The sequence below is a fragment of the Bos grunniens genome, chromosome 3 (assembly GCF_055505025.1).
Source record: "Bos grunniens cultivar Pamir isolate PY7600 chromosome 3, Bosgru_T2T1.0, whole genome shotgun sequence".
NCBI lineage: Eukaryota > Metazoa > Chordata > Mammalia > Artiodactyla > Bovidae > Bos > Bos grunniens.
In genome coordinates this window covers 54,267,607-54,286,703 of record NC_141167.1, presented here as the reverse complement: position 1 = coordinate 54,286,703, position 19,097 = coordinate 54,267,607, and the positions used below count along the sequence as shown (strand labels likewise).

At 40.9% G+C, this 19,097-nt stretch overlaps 1 protein-coding gene across 3 annotated transcripts in view; it reads right to left on the bottom strand.

Annotated features, from left to right (window-relative positions):
• Window positions 1-19,097, bottom strand: part of AK5 (adenylate kinase 5) — a 259,382-nt gene that overhangs the window by 119,052 nt on the left and 121,233 nt on the right. For 2 of the 3 annotated variants that reach the window (XM_086390681.1, XM_086390682.1), the window contains exons 7-8: window positions 12,000-12,090; window positions 3,431-3,507 (exon numbers count right to left, since the gene is read on the bottom strand). In XM_086390681.1, coding sequence (XP_086246807.1) covers window positions 3,431-3,507; window positions 12,000-12,090 — 168 coding nt within the window. Of the gene's footprint in view, window positions 1-2,729; window positions 3,244-3,430; window positions 3,508-11,999; window positions 12,091-19,097 lie in introns of those variants that run through there. The other variant, XM_086390683.1, reaches the window with a different exon arrangement.

Here is a 19,097-nt window from a genome sequence, read left to right as displayed (position 1 = left end):
GTAAGCTCCATTAGTTTGCTATTCTTTCCTTTTTACAAAAAAAAAAAAAAAAATTTATGGCATGCTGAATCTTAGTTCCCTGACCAGAGGCTGAGCCCATGCCCCTTGCTGTGGAAGCATGGAGTCTCAACCATTGGATCACCAGCGAAGTCCCTTGAGTTTTATTTGTTACTATAGCAGAGCCTCACCTATCTTTCCTGATCCTGGCTCTGCAGTTGGACAGCTGTGTTGGAATTCTGTCTTTACCTCTTGCCAGGTGTGTGACTTTAAGTAAACTTCTGAATTCCTCTGGGCTACAGTTTCCTTATGAGTGAAATTGGGATAATGATATCAATCTCATGTAACTGTCTCAGGATAAAATGTAATAAATGTGAAGCATTTAGAATAGTATTAAATACTATAGAAATGTTAGAAGCTAGTAGGACAGTATCAAGAAGTGGAGATGGTTTATAGTCATGGTCAGCAATGCTGCTGCTGCTAAGTCGCTTCAGTAGTGTCAGACTCTGCGTGACCCCATAGACAGCAGCCCTCCAAGCTTCCCCGTCCCTGGGATTCTCCAGGCAAGAATACTTGAGTGGGTTGCCATTTCCTTCTCCAATGCATGCATGCATGCTAAGTCGCTTAAATCATGACCAACTCTGTGTGACCCTATGGACAGCAGCCCACCAGGCTCCTCCGTCCACAGGATTTTCCAGGCAAGAATACTTGAGTGGGTTGCCATTTCCTTCTCCACAGCAACCTATGGCCACAGGCTAAATCCACTCTGCTGACTGTAAACAGTGTCTTGGTTAAGAATGGGTTTTACATTTTCAAATAGTCAAAATAAATCACAAGAAAATATGTGGAATTCAAATTTCAGTGACCATAAATAAAGTTTTACTGGAACACAGCCACACTTTTGTTTAAGTAGAGTTGTGGCTGCTTTTGCACTACTGTCACAGGAGTGGATCAAAGGCAGCAAAGGTCAAGAAAGATAATGAAAAAGCATTAACTGGAATTGGCAATGGATTGTCAGTGACTTTGATAATGGCTTTATTTGGAATGTGAAAGCATAAACTAGCTTTTGGTGCCAGACTGATCATAGTTTGATTCCTGACTCTACTGCTCGTTAGTTGTGTGGTCTTGGGAAGTCAGTTAAGCTCTCTGAGTTTTAGTTTAACAGAGCTACCTTCTTAAGTTATTGGAAAGATTAGCAATGATGTATGTAAACCATAAAACATAGCATCTGACTTATTGGAGGTACTCAGAAAAGGCAAGCACCCAATTTATTGTATCTGTTGCCCCTCCCCCTCAAACTGCTATTAGGTAATGCCTTTTCACTTTTACTATTTTATTTTTGTCCTTAGTATTTTGTGTTCTCTATGTTTTACATTATATGCCAAGTCTTTGCTCAAATCTCACCTGTTTAATGAGACCATCCTAGTTAATATTGACTATCCTAGTTAATACTGTAATCTGTCCCTACTCCAGCATTCCTGACCTTCCTACCTTGTTCTATTTTTTTTTTCCTTCTCATAGCACATATCAATCTAGGATATTTACTAATTTACTAACATGTTTCTTGTATACTATCTTTCCCACCTGGATGGACGCTCCTTGTCTGTTTTATACGATTAGATGTGCTGAAATAGTACCTGGCACATAGTAGGTGCTCTATGGATATTTGCTAAATGAAAAAAGAATAGTGAGGGTTATTCTTTTTTTCCTGTTCAGGATACAATGTGCTCCTTCAATCTGGGGACTTGTCTTTTCTCATCTCTGTACAATTCTCAACCATTGTCTGTTAACACGAAGCTCTACTCCCTCCACTCTATCCTCCTTCTGGAACTCCTTTTAGAACATGTTGACCCAATCATTCCATCCTCAGTGTCTCCCAAGTTCTTTCTTTGACAAGCAGAACTCTCTTTTAGCTCTTTGTTTTATTCTAAGGAAATTTCCTCAGCTCTAGCATTGTCTCTTTTTAGCTGTGTCTAGTCTACAACCTGTTCATTGAATTTTTATTGCAATGACAATATTTTTTTGTGCCTAGAATTTCTATTTCTTCCTCACTATTCCTTCTTGCCTCTTGCTTTCCATTCTTTCCCATACTTGTTTCAAGACTTCTAATCTTCCCTTTAGCTCTTTGGACATTTTAAATATTCCTTGATTAAGATTTCTTTCAGATTTTTCTGTTCTGTCTAGTCCTTGGGGTGTGAACCCTTCATTTGTTTAATCAGCTGGATTTCATGCTATGGTTCATTTCTTGGTGCGGTGTATAACTTTAGATGGTGAGCTCACTTTTTATAGTGGTTGTTTGGCATTTGCCTCTGCTGAGATCTTAAGAGTTAGCAACTTAAAAGGCTCCAAAAATTCATCACTGAATGGCCTGTCTTTGGAGACTGAGGATGGCGGGTGGCAGAGTGCAGGTTTAGGGAAACTGCCCTGAGTTCACAAGCTCCACTGTGAAACTATTTGTGTAACTGCATGCAAATTACTCTTGGAGTCTTAATTCTCTTATCTATGAAATAAAGATAGTAATTCCTATTTCCTAGAGATGTTGTGGGGAATTAGCGAGATAATCAAGTTAAGGAATTTAGCCCAATGTTTAGTATGTATGAAGTGCTTAATAAACGCTAAAAGATATTTTAAATACTTGTCAATATCGTCTCCTTGCTTTGTGATGTAAGGGAAGAAACTTAAAGCCTGTGAAAATAGTTTCTGAATACGTATGTGAAACAGAGAAACAGCCATTACATTTGGACACTGGTCAGATCTATTTCATTAATTTGTGACATGTATTAGTTGAAAATGGGGGGAAAATCCAGGAGAACATGCCCACTTGGCTTTCAGCCACTGCAGAAGAGCATTGGTGAGAGGTGGATGAAGTTTCAGACAAGATGATTTTTAAAAAATAAGGCCTAATTAGAGAGTCAGATCATTTGCCAACTATTTTGGATCATTAAAACAGGGCAGGAAGAAGAGTTCTTGTGCTGAGAAAAAAATGACCCAGATAAATTTCTTATCCAAATAGAAAATATATGTGACTTCTTGGCTGTGTTGTCCTTGGTCAGCAGTCCCTTTTAAAGGTTAGAAAAAGAAAGCAGGGCCCCGAGTCTGTAGGCAGTGGTTAGTAAATACTGGGCTTATCATTGGGAAGAATGACATACAGACAAATTCTTGGGCAAGAGAACCTCGCGTAGCCTTACTTCTAGCTCATATGACTTCTGACCACAGATCTTCCCTTAATTAATTGCCACTTTGAATCTGTGGATAAAAGAGGGTTAGAGGGCCAAAGTTAATGAATAAAAGCTGTATGATTTATCATGGAACAGATTATTAGTTATGTGTAATCATTTCACAGAATGATTTGTAATTCTAATTTTCATGAAACACTTATAAAGACCAAAATTAAAAACATTTAAATAGACAAATATTTTTAGATTTTAATTACCTGATCTTCATAATCAGATCCCGTATCAATGAGCTCTCCAGTGTCCAACATCATCGAAGGATCAAGGTCACTTGAACCTAAGATTAGGAAAACAAATGTTACCTGATGGATGGAGGTTGTCTGTGCATGTTTCTAAAGTAAACTCTCTCCCATGAGGTTTCCATATTGTCCTTGTGATTATATTAAATTCTCCAATATTTTTAACTCTTCCCATCTGCCAGGCACTGTCTGGTCTGCAGATGGAAAATGTAGCTGTAACTGGGCAGGATCCTACAGGGCCTTCCCAAGACAGACCCTTCCTCCTTATCCTCTGCTCTGGCTTCTCTCTGAAGTACCTAAATATTAGTATCTGATGCACATTTCCTGAGTTGTTTTACAGATGCTAAAATCACCACCAAATGGAAGAAATTAACTACTTGATGATTGTGAGCATGTAGCCCCCAGACCTACTGTTGCCTAAGGATTGATAATGTTAACCACTGTAACATCACCCAGTTACCTCACCATCAACCAATCAGAGAACTGGGGATGAGTTGATCACATATGCTGGGATGCCCCTCCCTCATCTGGACTTTAAAAATGCTTGGCTGAAACCCATAGAGGAGTTTGACTTTTTGAGCACTACCTGTCCTGAACTCCTTGTTTATCACCTTGCAAATAACATGGCACTTTCCTTCACCACAAACCAGTGTTGGTAGATTGGCTTTACTGCACTGGGGGCAGCAGACCCAAGTTTGGTTTGATAACAGATATCTAGACACTGTCTCTACCCTTAAGAAGACAGTGATCTTGTAGAGGAGATTAACTTGACAACAGCAAGGTTCAGAGACCAAAAGGAAAAAGCTACTAATTCTGACTAGTAGTGGAGGAGGTGATGAGGTAGGATTCTTCACAAGGAACTAGTTTGTGAGCCCAGACTATGAGGGTGAATAAGGGTTGTCCAGGAGGAGCAGTGGTTGAGGGGTGTGCAACAGTGACTGAGGAGGAAGGAACAGGAGCAAAATTCAGTGGGAGTAGAGCAAAGGGTTCCAGAAAAAGAAGGGCTGAGTTTGCTCACTTCCTGAGAACCTGATGAGCTTTTCTTCCAGCCCTTGGATCACCTTAGTCCCTGCAAGTGGGAAAAATCAGGTTAACTTAATCTGTTAATACAGAGTTTCTACCCCCAGGTACTACAGGTTATACTGAATTACTTATCCATTAATGACCAAGGCTTACACTTAGGCCAGCAATTTTCATAATGGGGCTCCTGAAGCACACTTGAGTTATCATCCTCATCTAACAAGCCTTTCCTGCTGGGCAATCTATATTACCTAACTAGCCAGAAAGACAGAATTCAGTGCTGCCCATGAAATGCTACGGACCTGTGAAGAAACCAACCACTCTGCTTCACTGTAAACTTGTCCTTGCAAAATAACTCTTGTTCAGAACATGCAATGAGTAATGTTAAATGAAGATGAATTTCTTAAAAAAAAGTGTCAAGCATCTCACACACTTCTCAGATATAGACCTCTCCTAGAGATGCTACTTCCATATTTTCTTTTAGAAAAAGAACCAAGGTATGTCCCCACACAGTCTTTCCTCATTTCTTCTTCTCTTCTCATCATTACCCCTGCTGTTCACAGAATTGACTACTAGCCCACCATCAAATCAACTAAATACTAAACAGGAACACGATAGTTTATTGTGTCTGTAATTAAAAAAAAACTGAAGTACAATAAAGATTTTCAAAATGAAGAAGGTTGACCCATCAAATCATTTTGGAAAGGAACCGTAGAGCTGCCGCATATAGTTGAATAAATATGTACTCCTCAATTCTTGGTGATACCCTTGGCAACACGAGTGTTAAAGTGCCTGTAGGGGTGATATGGAAACTTTAATTATATATATGATTTTTAAATAGAAGATGTAATTTTCCTATCTTTGTTCTTTAAGCATTTTTCAAATAAAAATTTTGTAAGGTGTATCTTAGGGCCAAACTACTTGGTGTCTCAGGGTCCAGCTGGAAGACCAGTTTGCACTTTAGTGTTGGGAGGCAGTAAAGAGCTCAGGAATAAAATGTATACTTCTCTCTGATAGGATCATAGACATTTTAGAATTTAATATTTCACAGAATTCTACTCTGTCACTTTAGAAAAGAGGAAAATGAGCTGTGGAGAAGTTACATAGCTTGGCCAAGGTCATGCAGAAAGTGAGTGAGATGAAGAGAAGTCACAGCTCCCATTTCTAACACAGGCTACTGACTCCAAGTTGCAAGCAGACACAATCCCAGAGGTTTTGTATACATGATCTTCTATTAAAGTGCTCTACAGGGGAGGACCCGGAGGGGTGTGCTGTCCCTTCTACATTCTGAGAAAACAGAAACAGTGAGTGATTGATGATGAGATGGGTCACTGAGTGGCTGCAGAAATGGAAGAATGGAAAGTGGAATAAAGGGGTGTCTCTCCAGCTCGTGAAGGTCAAGGTGGCTGCTACTGACAGCTTTGTTAAAGGCAATGCCAACTTTAATTAGCTTTTGTTACTTCCACAACATGGAAATGATTCACCACTGACTAGTGGAAGTGGGGATAAGTATTTAGATGATGCCCTCCCCTTAGACTTTAAAGTGGTTCCTTGGAAATGAGCAACATGACCTGAACACAGAGGCTCACTGAATAGTTAGCTGCTTCAGTTCCTGTGTCCTACTTATTTAATTAGAAACTGTTATTTTAGTTGTTTTAATAAACTACAACATGAAAGGGTCTTAAACAACCCAGTCAACAGAGATGTCACACATTAATATTTGAAAATGGAACAAGATTATTAGAAAACTAGCTTCATCAATGGGAGAATGAACAGTCTTTGTTTAAAAAATAAACAACTCCTGCTCATAAGGAAGAAAAGATTGGTTTTCCTAATAAAATGTTTTTAACAGAAATGTTACTGTGTCATCAAGGGATGGAATTTCTTGACGTGTTGTTGCTCTTGGAAACAGTACTAATAGATCATAGAAGGCAATAGACAGGATGTCATTATCTGCTCAGATAATGACTGAATAGCTTTCATTTTCTTTTACTACTGGTTGCTTGGTTTGCTGAAAATGGTACCTTTAATAATAGTTTAAGGCTTGACATACAAAATAGGGAGGTAAATATAACCATATGTACACACTTTGCATCTTTCACTGGACAATTTAACACATAAAACAACTACAATGATCTTAATACTCAAAAAAGACAGCAAAATCAGGACATTTTGTAAAAGGGGTAGTATGGCTTTCTTTTCCCCATAATTCGAATTTCTAAATTACTTTTCAGATTTAAAAATATCCTTCCCATAGATAACAAAGGTGTGAGCTGAAATAGAACCCCCCAGGATCACTCACCGTCACTAGCTTTAGATGTAGAACGGTCTTTGGAAATGTTGTCCCCTTAAATTTAATTGAGAAGAAGATACATTGGCTTCAGAGGTACTGGAAGGCTAAGCATACTGTGTTCTGGGACAATGGTAAAGATGTTTTCCCTGTTAGTGGATCTTCAATCTGAAGTTTTGGGAAGACCCTCCTCTCAGTTTGAGTACCAAATAGAGGGAACCTCCTGCAAGACTGGGATTTCTGGGCAGTGATGGGAATCTGTAGATAAAAGTTCCTCTAATACTTCTCTGAAAGCCAAAGAATTGATGCTTTTAAATTTTGGTGTTGAAGATTGTTGAGACTCCCTTGAACAGCAAAGAGATCATAGCAGTCAATCCTAAAGGAAATCAACCCTAAATATTCATTGGAAGGACTGATGCTGAAGCTGAAGCTCCAATACTTTGACCACCTAATGGGAAGAACTGGTTCATTGGAAAAGACCCTGATGCTGGGAAAGATTGAAGGTGGGAGGAGAAGGGGGAGACAAATGATAAGATGGTTGGATGGCATACTGATTCAAGGGACATGAGTTAGAGCAAACTCTGTGAGACAGTGAAGGACAGGAAAGCCTGGCATGCTGCAGTCCGTGGAGTTGCAAAGAGTCAGACATGACTGAGCAACTGAACAACAACAATGAAAAGATCAGGTATGTTAACTAGTTGGACCACAGTAATCATTTCATGAATCAAATCATCATGTATATATACATCAGTTCAGTCGCTCAGTCGTGTCTGACTCTTTGCGACCCCATGAATCGCAGCACGCCAGGCCTCCCTGTCCATCACCAACTCCTGGAGTTCACCCAAACTCATGTCCATCAAGTCAGTGATGCCATCCAGCCATCTCATCCTCTGGCGTCCCCTTCTCCTCCTGCCCCCAATCCCTCCCAGCATCAGAGTCTTTTCCAATGAGTCAACTCTTCGCATGAGGTGGCCAAAGTACTGGAGTTTCAGCTTTAGCATCATTCCTTTCAAAGAAATCCCAGGGCTGATCTCCTTCAGAATGGACTGGTTGGATCTCCTTGCAGTCCAAGGGACTCTCAAGAGTCTTCTCCAACACCACAGTTCAAAAGCATCAGTTCTTCAGTGCTCAGCCTTCTTCACAGTCCAACTCTCACATCCATACATGACTACAGGAAAAACCATAGCCTTGACTAGACGGACCTTTGTTGGCAAAGAAGTGTCTCTGCTTTTGAATATGCTATCTAGGTTGGTCATAACTTTCCTTCCAAGGAGTAAGCGTCTTTTAATTTCATGGCTGCAGTCACCATCTGCAGTGATTTTGGAGCCCAAAAATTAAAGTCTGACACTGTTTCCCCATCTATTTCCCATGAAGTGATGGGACCAGATATATATATATATATATATATATATATATATATATATACAATCTTTTAATTTCATGGCTGCAGTCACCATCTGCAGTGATTTTGGAGCCCAAAAAATAAAGTCTGACACTGTTTCCACTGTTTCCCCATCTATTTCCCATGAAGTGATGGGACCGGATATATATATATATATATATATATATATACACACAATTTTTTACTTAAAAAATTTAAAGGAATTGAAAGTCATTCACACTTCATCATTGGAAGTGATATGGGAGCTGTGGAGCAGCTGAGATTATGTAGAGAGAGGATTCAGAGAGAAGGAAAGAGCCAAGGCACAAGACCTGGGGACTGATGAGTCACAGAGCAGAACCCATGGACATGTTTTCTTTAATTCACTGAGTCACTGATGTTTATCAGCTGGGAGATTTTACCTACTGGTGCAGGCTTCTGATTTCTCTGGAAAGAGAGAAGGATCCAGAAACACTGGTCCATTCTTTAATGGTAACAATAGTCTGTCTATCTGATCTAATCCCTTGAATCTATTTGTCATTTCCACTGTATAATCATAAGGGATATTATTTAGGTCATACCTGAATGGTCTAGTGGTTTTCCCTACTTTCTTCAATTTCAGTCTGAATTTGGCAATGAGGAGTTCATGATCTGAGCCATAGTCAGCTCCCAGTCTTGTTTTTGCTGACTGAATAGAGCTTCTCCATCTTTAGCTGCAAAGAATATAATCAATCTGATTTCGGTATTGACCATCTGGTGATGTCCTTGTGTAGAGTCTCGTGTTGTTGGAAGAGAGTGTCTGCTCTGACAAGTGCATCTCTTGGCAAAACTCTATTAGCCTTTGCCCTGCTTCATTTTCTACTCCAAGGCCAAATTTTCCTCTTACTCCAGTTATTTCTTGACTTCCTACTTTTGCATTCCAGTCCCCCATAATGAAAAGGACATCTTTTTGGGTTGTTAGTTCTAGAAGGTTTTGTAGGTCTTCATAGAACCATTCAACTTCAGCTTCTTCGGCATTACTAGTCGGGGCATAGACTTGGATTACTGTGATAATGAATGGTTTGCCTTGGAAATGAACAGAGATTGTTCTGTCATTTTTGAGATTGCATCCAGGTACTGCATTTCAGACTCTTGTTGACTATGATGGCTACTCTATTTCTTCTAAGGGATTCTTGCCGACAGTAGTAGATACAATGGTCATCTGAGTTAAATTCATCCATCCAGATGGAGGGGGAAACTGGGTCTTGTTCTGATGGGCGGGGCCATGCTCAGTAAATTTTTAATCCAAAGCTATGGTTTTTCCAGTAGACATGTATGAATGTGATAGTTGGACTATAAAGAAAGCCGAGCACCAAAGAATTGATGCTTTTGAACTGTGGTGTTGGAGAAGACTCTTGAGAGTCCCTTGGACTGCAAGGTGATCCAACCAGTCCATCCTAAAGGAAATAAATCCTGAATATTCATTGGAAGGACTGATGCTGAAGCTGAAATTCCAATACTTTGGCCACCTGATGTGAAGAACAGATTCATTGGAAAAGACCCTGATGTTGGAAAAGATTGAAGGTGGGAGGAGAAGGGGACAACAGAGGATGAGATGGTTGGATGGCATCACCGACTCAATGGACATGAGTTTGAGTAAACTCCAGGGGTTGGTGATGGATAGGGAGGCCTGGCATGCTGCAGTCCATAGGGTCGCAAAGAGTCGGACACAACTGAGCAACTGAACTGAACAATAGTCTGGGGCTGTGAAGTGGCAGCCTCTGGTAAGGATAGGTTTACTTCCAGTTTACCACAGGCTCTCCTGGGAACACTTCACTCACCAGGGCTGTGACAGATAGAAGGGGTTTACTCTAAGGCTGAGTAGAGGTCTTGTATGTTTTCAGCAGTCTTGGGAATGGAGGGGGGTTAGGGAGTTGTGGCTGTGAACACAGACCTCTCTGTTCATAAGCTCAGAGCTGTAGGAAGGCAGGAGGGGCCCCTGGAAACCCCTGCTATGGGGGTTTCTTGGTGCACTCTACCAAGGGGACCTGAAGAGGATGAAGACAGAATTTACTGAATGTACTTTATACAGCACAGCTACATCACTGTAGGATGAGGCCACTTTGGAGAAATGCTACTTGAGAATCATAAAGTGCTGGAAGTTCTAAAGAAGGGGCAGTTTAAATTTTCTCCTCTGCTCTGCTGTTTGGAAATTGAAGGTATCTATCAGATAGATATTTGTTGTGAGAGGTCTAAAATGAATGTTATGAATTAAATATTAACTTAAAAACACAGGTGTCAAGTCTTCCCTGGTAGTCCAGTGGTTAAAACTCTGTTCTTCAGTGTAGAGAGCTTGGGTTCGATCCCTGGTCAGGGAACTACCCTAAGGGTGGTCAAACAAAACAAAATAAACAAAAAACATAGGTCTACAACTTTTTTTGAAGCAGTGGTACTCTTGTTTACATGATCTGATATGCTTCTCCATATTCCTTCTTTCCTGTAACAGGCTATCTTTCTGTAAATATCACTGGAAAATCAGGCAAGGGAGTTTATATCAGTTTTCTGTGCTCTGTGGGTTTGCCCAGAAAGACTACTGCCTTGTCTTTAAAAAAAAAAAGTCTTTCTTAAAACCTGTTCTTAGTGAGCTTCAAATACAGCTTAAAATTTTAGGTGTTTAGCCTTTTTCTTTACAGCCCAGAACTTTTGGTCTTTATTCACTGAGGCTGTAACTGAGAAGAAAGGTCAGGATTGAGACAAAGATTTGAGAGTCAAACACGTAGAAGTGATGGTTGAAACCATAAGGGACAATGAGTTGATGCAGAGAAAGTGTATAAGAGAGTGAGAAAAGGGTCAAGGATGGAACTGTGAGTACTGACTACTTGAGCAGATAGACAGTGTCAAACTTCTAGGTATAGAAAGAGAAGAGTCAGGGCCACAACAGGGGCAGTGGGTTGGAATGGGGGCATCTAGAAGACCCAAGGGGAGGATTTTTCCCTGGCGGTTCAGGAGAGACATATATGTGTTAGGGCAGCCTGGAGAAGTTGTAACTTTGATTGTGCTCAAGTTATGGATTAGATTAACTTTTAAAAATTATAGTAACATAGAAGTAGTGAGGCAATGGTACCCCACTCCAGTACTCTTGCCTGGAAAATCCATGGATGGAGGAGCCTGGTGGGCTGCAGTCCATGGGGTCTCGAAGAGTCAGACACGACTGAGCGACTTCACTTTCACTTTTTACTTTCATGCATTGGAGAAGGAAATGGCAACCCACTCCAGTGTTCTTGCCCGGAGAATCCCAGGGACAGAGGAGCCTGGTGGGCTGCCATCCATGGGGTTGCACAGAGTCAGACACAACTGAAGCAACTTAGCAGCCGCAGCAGCAGCAGAAGTAGTGAAGTGTTAGTTGCTTAGTCATGTCTGACTCTTTGCAACCCCCTGGACTGTAGCCTGTCAGGCTCCTGTGTCCATGGAATTCTGTAGGCAAAAATACTGGAGTGGGTTGCCCTTTCCTTCTCCAGGGGATTTTCCCACCCATGTCTCCTGCATTTAGGGCAGATTCTTTACCATCTGAGCCTCTAGGGAAATCCCATAGTAACGTAGATCCTATGCTATATTGTGACTACCTGCTAATTTGCCTGTGCAATGACTGGAAGAAAGGCAGCAACCATAAGAACCAGATATATGGCTCTTTTCTATGTTGTTTTGTACCTTTATTTTTAAACCAGAAGGTATAAAGCTCTGAGGACAGCATCATCCTCACAACCTTACAGCAGTATGTTGAGCTCTGGCGTTACTACAAAGCCCCAGACACTTGGCAGGGGAGCAGGGTGTACTGTAGCCCAAAGGACATGATGACTTACCTGCTGCAGCCTCTTTGTTTGGAAATAACTTGCTGTCAACTGCCATGCTGATGTCATAGAACACCTCATCCTCATCTCGGTCGGCATCAAACTGGGAGAAATCAAGACAGACAAGTTGGGAGCATGAGAATACATAAATTAATTCAGTCCAAAATATAATGAGCATGCATCTCTAATGAAGGAGGACAACAGGAATTAAAGTCCTGGAGTCTTTAATCAGATATTTAGAGGATTTTTCAAGCCCAGACCTCATATCAAACAGAAAGGGGTGTTAGAGAGTAAGTGTGCAGTCACTTACGATTAAGAAAAATGGGTATAATTTTCTTAATTTCTAAAACAAGCTTTGGAAAAATTCATAACTTGTGCCTTTCTGATTCTTAGTTTTGTTTTGAAATACTCCCCCATCCTCCTTCATGAAAATATTTCCAATCAACAGGGGGAATAGGTTTTCTAATTTGTTGCTACAAAAAGGAAAAAGAGAGAACCCTCAAACAAATTTTAGCTACTATACAAATATAGATGCTATTCTATAGGTATAGTCTATAGACACTATAGGTTTAGATGTAACAAAAATTATAGATTTAAATCTTGAAACATTTTCTAAAATTTACAAAATTTTAAACATTAAATGTGGCTACATTTTTAAATCCTCTATTTCCCAAGTTGTTCAATGGTTTTTAGAAATTCACTTTAGTCTCTTTAGTTTTTTAAATTATAATTGATATACAATAAACTGCACATATTTAAAGTGTACAAAATGATAAGCTTTGACATCTGTGCACACCTGTGAAACCATCATAAAAATCAACATAGTGAGCACCTCCATCACTCCCTAAAGTTTCCTTGTGCCTCTTGAGAATGCTTTCCTTCTGCCCCCTCATCAGATAATCACTGATATGTTTTCTGCCACTAGAGATTACTTTGCATCTTCTAGAATTTCAAGTAAAGGAATGGCACAGCTTGAAACGTTTTTGTCTGGATTCTTTTAGCACAACTGTTTTGAGATTTTATCAAGCTCACTCCTTTTCATTGCTCAGTAGTATTTCATTGTATGGATATACTATTTATTCCAGCCTAGACGTCTTTTGGGAGAAGGACGTTGCAACCCACTCCAGTACTCTTGCCTGGAAAATCCCATGGATGGAGGGGCCTGGTAGGCTACAGTCCATGGGGTCACGAAGAGTCCGACACGACTGATCGACTTCACTTTCACTTTTTACTTTCATGCATTGGGGAAGGAAATGGCAACCCACTTCAGTATTCTTGCCTGGAGAATCCCAGGGACAGAGGAGCCTGGTGGGCTGCCGTCTATGGGGTTGCACAGAGTCAGACATGACTGAAACGACTTAGCGCAGCAACAGCAGACGTCTTTTACCTTGAACACTGTAGTTTTTATCCACAGATATTTGATTTGAGTCTTAGAAACTCTCTATAGAGTTCTGAAGATATGAAATGCAAGGTTTTGAACATATGAAATACAACTATAATAACTTCTATAAATATTTTTGAGCTTTGTTCTGGAATGAATTTTAATTATTGGAAACAACTTGATCCTTTCAGGCCATGTGTCTAAGATTTATTAGACTTGACCACAGCAGTATTTAGTTTATGGTTAACTATTTCCCACGGTTGTGGCAAATTTTTTTCAAGTACTCTGCCAGTACCTTGTGAATTAAGGGATTTTTTTCAGTCGGGCTGGTAGAAACAGGCACTCTTCTTAGCCCAGTGTGAGCTCCAGCTACTGTTCCTGCTGATCCTTTTGGGTTGTTTTTCCCTCAGCTTTGCGCAATTTCCTCACACGTGTGCCCCGATTTGTACTCTGCTGGATCCTGCAGATCTCCAGAGTTTTCTCTCTGTGCATCTCTTGTATCTATGATACTCTGTCCTTTGAACTCCAGCCACCTTGGTCTCTTGGGGGTCTGAGCTCCATCTGCTCAATTCGTGAAGTCCGCCATTCCCCCTAGAGCTTCCCTCTCCATGCGCTGTAGCCTGGAAATTCTCCAGTGGTCAGCTGAGGGCAATCACAGGGCCCATCACATGTTTCTTTTCTCTTGGAGAATCATCTGATTGTCTGACATCACTGTCTTAAAATTGTTTTTTTAAATATATTTTATGTTTATTTCTGTTTGTTTGTTTCATGTGGGAGGTAAAATCCAGTCTCTTTTATTCCATCATAGCTTTTTTTTCTCCTCTATTTTTTGGCTATGCTGCACAGCTTGTGGAGTCTTAGTTCCCAGACTAGGGATTGAACCAGTGTCCCCTGCAGTGTAAGCTCAGTGTCTTACCACTGGACCACTAGGGAAGTCCCTAGTCCATCTTGGTTTTTAAGCTTAATTATTACCTTAAACATATCTGAAAAGATTTAAAAGTTTTATTCCTTTACATTTTCTTACCGAAGTGCTTCATTATTTTTAGTGATGGGAATTCAGAAGACTAAATTAGAAAGTTATTACCTAACCTCCCCTCACACAGTTAAAGCACACCTGTGTGATGCTTCAACATACTCTCACGGTGTCACATCAGCCCATGGGAAAGGTGAGGCAGATTATCTTGTTTCTATTTTACAGGTGAGGAAATATCTATGCAGGTATTATTACTTTCTCAAGTCAAACACCAAATATGCAGAAGCAGTAGGGCTTGAATTTAGGCTACTAAATCCATCATACTAGGCTACACAGGCTCATCATAGTCAGATAAACAGAGTCCTGGTACTCAAACAAGTGTTAACACAGCCTTTTGTCTAAATGCAAGAGGGAGAAAAGCATATGGTGGTTAGGCAGATAAGGCAAGATTCAGTTCAGTTCAGTTCAGTCGCTCAGTCGTGTCCGACTCTTTGTGACCCCATGAATCGCAGCATGCCAGGCCTCCCTGTCCATCATAAACTCCCAGTCCATCGAGTCAGTGATGCCATCCAGCCATCTCATCCTCTGGCGTCCCTTTCTCCTCCTGCCCCCAATCCCTCCCAGCATCAGAGTCTTTTCCAATAAGTCAGCTCTTCGCATGAGGTGGCCAAAGTACTGGAGTTTCAGCTTCAGCATCATTCCCTCCAAAGAAATCCCAGGGCTGATCTCCTTCAGAATGGACTGGTTGGATCTCCTTGCAGTCCAAGGGACTCTCAAGAATCTTCTCCAACACCACAGTTCAAAAGCATCAATTCTTTGGTGCTCAGCCTTCTTCACAGTCCAACTCTCACATCCATACATGACCACAGGAAAAACCATAGCCTTGACTAGACGAACCTTTGTTGGCAAAGTAATGTCTCTGCTTTTGAATATGCTATCTAGGTTGGTCATAACTTTCCTTCCAAGGAGTAAGCGTCTTTTAATTTCATGGCTGCAATCACCATCTGTAGTGATTTTGGAGCCCCCCAATATAAAGTCTGACACTGTTTCCACTGTTTCCCCATCTATTTCCCATGAAGTGATGGGACCGGATGCCATGATCTTCGTTTTCTGAATGTTGAGCTTTAAGCCAACTTTTTCACTCTCCACTTTCACTTTCATCAAGAGGCTTTTTAGTTCCTCTTCACTTTCTGCCATAAGGGTGGTGTCATCTACATATCTGAGGTTATTGATATTTCTTCTGGCAATCTTGATTCCAGCTTGTGTTTCTTCCAGTCCAGCGTTTCTCAAAGGCAAGATTAGTGCCACCTTAATGCACTGCTTCCCACACCTGTAGACCATGGCTTCTTTTTCTTTCTTTCAAAATATTTGTCAGCTATGATCAGTATGAGGTAAGCTCTACTAATAGAAGGTTTGTTTTTATTTTTCCTGGACTTTTGAAAGATGGGTAATAGCATGTTATTTTATAAATTAAAGCTTATGTTTTAGCCACAGTACCCTAAAAAACAGAACCAAAGCAAAACTTATAGATTAACACTTTACTGGGGGCTCTGTGTGTGTGTGTGTGTGTGTGTGTAACGCCAGGGCAGTAAGTTTGAAGGAAAAGGGGAACTGAGACAAAGCAAGAAGCAAAGCAGATGTAAGGTGACATAGTACTGATCTGGGCCCCAGTTTCACAAGAAGTCACAGCTGGTCTCCAGAAAGACTAAATGGAACCAGTATATCTCAGAACAGTCTGAGGGAGAAGGAAGGGAGAGGCATATATATGCTGTCTTTTAGTTTATAGTCTTCCACTGGTCCCAGTTTTCTTTAAGAAGAGTTTAAGTTCCCCCACCTCTGGTTTGGTTGCCTAGACCCTACGGCAGCCCCTGGAAGCCAGATCACATGCTCCAGGGAACAGCAGAGTGTGTGGATCTAGAAGAGCTGAAAGGCACCAAGCCCCTGCAGGTCTGGTCTGGTTGGGTCCTGGGGCCGTCTCTGCATAGGCTCTCACCAGGCAGGGCAGCTGTGGACAGACAGTTCTCCATTCAATAGGCAACAGAGGCCTGGGGCACAAGGGCCAAGTAAGTCAAGGGAGGCTTGTAAACGGGCTCAGGCAGCTGAAAACTCAGCCAGACCTTGATTTGAATTTCTGCTTCCCTTGTAGCTGCTGTCTGACCTTGAACAATATATTTCCTTGTGCTTAGCATCTACACAGTGTGATTATTGTGAGGACTAAAGAGATGGTATATTTAACACACCAGTACAGACCCTGGACTGTACTGCGGTCCTTCATTGACAGAGTATTGTCTATACACCTTTGACTGCTTCTATACTTTGGACAAGGCAGGTGTGTGCTTACACACACACACACACACACACACGTACACTTTTTTTTTTAAACTTGAGGATTGTGGAATATGAAATACGAGTGCCTTTGAGATTTTCTAAGAGATAGCCTATCCTTCAACTGATTTGAACAAGGATATGTTTAGCTCTGGCACAATAAAGTGCTTAATTGTCCAATCCAAAAGGCAAAATACCCAAAGTAAAACATCTTTCATGAAAGCATTCAACAAATATTTGCTGAGTAACTACTATATCCTTGATAGACTCTTGAATTTGACCACTCCTAAGCACTTGGATGATGAACAGGGAGCCCCAAAGAAGGAAGATGACACCCACATGGCCAACTCAACTCTAGGATTATGCAAAAGCTGATGAAGCCCAGTGACTTCTGAATCAGGACCACAGAATTTAACCTAGATTTTCTTATTTTCTGTAACATCCCACGTTGGCAGCTCCAGGACTAGAATAGGACTCTTCTGTCTAGCTGTTTGGCAAATAACATGGCATACTGATCTTGGAGAGCATTCTGATTGAGTACTATCAGGACAGCTGCTACTTCAAGGAAAAGGTCTTCACGAAATAATAACATTCAGTGTTGGAGAGGTTGTGTGTATGATGAGTAGAGAACTGGCTTTTCAATCATCAGACATTTTATCTATTATTTGTTTCTGCACAAACCATACATATCAATGGTTCTCAACCAGGAATAATGTGGTCCACCCGCTTCCACCCCTGGCCCAAATTTGACAATGTTGCTAGATATTTTTGGTTGTCACAACTGGCAAGGGAGAGACTGGCCAGGGATGCTGCTAAATATCTTATAGTGCACAGGACAGCCCCCTCACAACAAAGAATTATCCAGTCTAAAATGTCAGTAATGCCAAAGCTGAGAAACTCTCATCTATACCAAAGCATTCTCAGTTTTGGGGTTTCTAAAAAGTGTGTTGAAACTCGAGTAGCAATTATTCTCTTCCTCTCCTCCTTTCTCTCTCTTTCTTTCCTTCCCTTTCCCTTCCTCTCCCTCTTTCTGTCTGATTTTGAGCTGAAAGAACCTGTGTTGTAAACTCCAAAACACGAATAGCAGAAGTGGTAATACTGCAGAGGAGACACCAGGAGATGTGGGTTCAGTCTCTGAGTCAGGAAGATCCCCTGGAGGAGGAAATGGCAAAACACTCCAGTGTTCCTGCCTGGGAAATCCCATGGACGAGGAGCCTGGCGGGCTACTGTCCAAAGGGTCGCAAAGAGTTGGACACGACAGAGTGACAGAACACGAGCATAGGTATAGGATTATTAAGGTTCTAGAAAGAACAGTTTTTATAGATCTTCTGGGTCAACAAGCTTCAGGGGGCAGATGAAATTGTGTGCCACTAGACTAGATGATGTCTGAGGTTGTTCCCAGCTCTGAAATTCTGTGGTTATATGAGCACTTTATCTTTTTGGTGATTGTTGTTTAATGTCTAGCGATCTTAACAAACGTCTTTTCTTTTTTCTGAGGGAAAGAACTTGCAGAGGACATGGTCTGCATGATTTGTTTTATGTCATTTAATGTAAGAGGGCTGGGGAGGTCAATTGGAAATTTCAAAATGAGATGCTTACCAAATTTCCCAGTTCACTTACAACACATATTTTAATTTGAATAACAAATGTTGTAACAGCTTTCAAAATCATACAAAATATATCTAGATTAGGAAAGGAAATTATAGTAGATTGCAACAATGATGGTTTGCAATTTTAATGGCAGAAATGAATTCTTGTTTGTTTTCTTTTGGCTCTGATTTCCAGACTGCAACAGGCTTCCCAGATCTTCTCCATAGAGATGAGGCTTTCTGTATTCTTAGCACTGCTAGCTAGGAATGTTAGGTTTATAAAATATCCTAAATGGACTCAAAAAGGAGAATAAATTTCAGTCTTTTTAGATTCCACCTTTCAGTAAACTTAGGTCTGTCTCCTGTTTTTTTTTCTATGCTTCAACATTTGAGAAGGAAATAAATGGGCTCTGTTATTAGTATTATCTCAGTTTTATATATCCCATAAATATCATTCTCTGAACATCAAGCCAGAGTCTTGAATGTTTTACTTCCCCCTGGTTTCCTGCAGACATTTCAAGTAAGCCTCGTCTCTACCAAATGGTTTTTATCATTTGCTACTGGAGATCCCTCAACATGCAAAACCCTGGCTCTTGTGGGGAGGGATAAATTGGGAGACTGGGACTGACATATACATATCCAGAGGTTAAAGCGTTTGCCTCCAATGCGGGAGACCCAGGTTCAATCCTTGGGTCAGGAAGATCCCCTGGAGAAGGAAATGGTAACCCACTCCAGTATTCTTGCCTGGAGAATCCCATGGACGGAGAAGCCTGGTAGGCTACAGTCCACAGGGTTGCAAAGAGTCAGACATGACTGAGCGACTTCACTATACTATACTATTT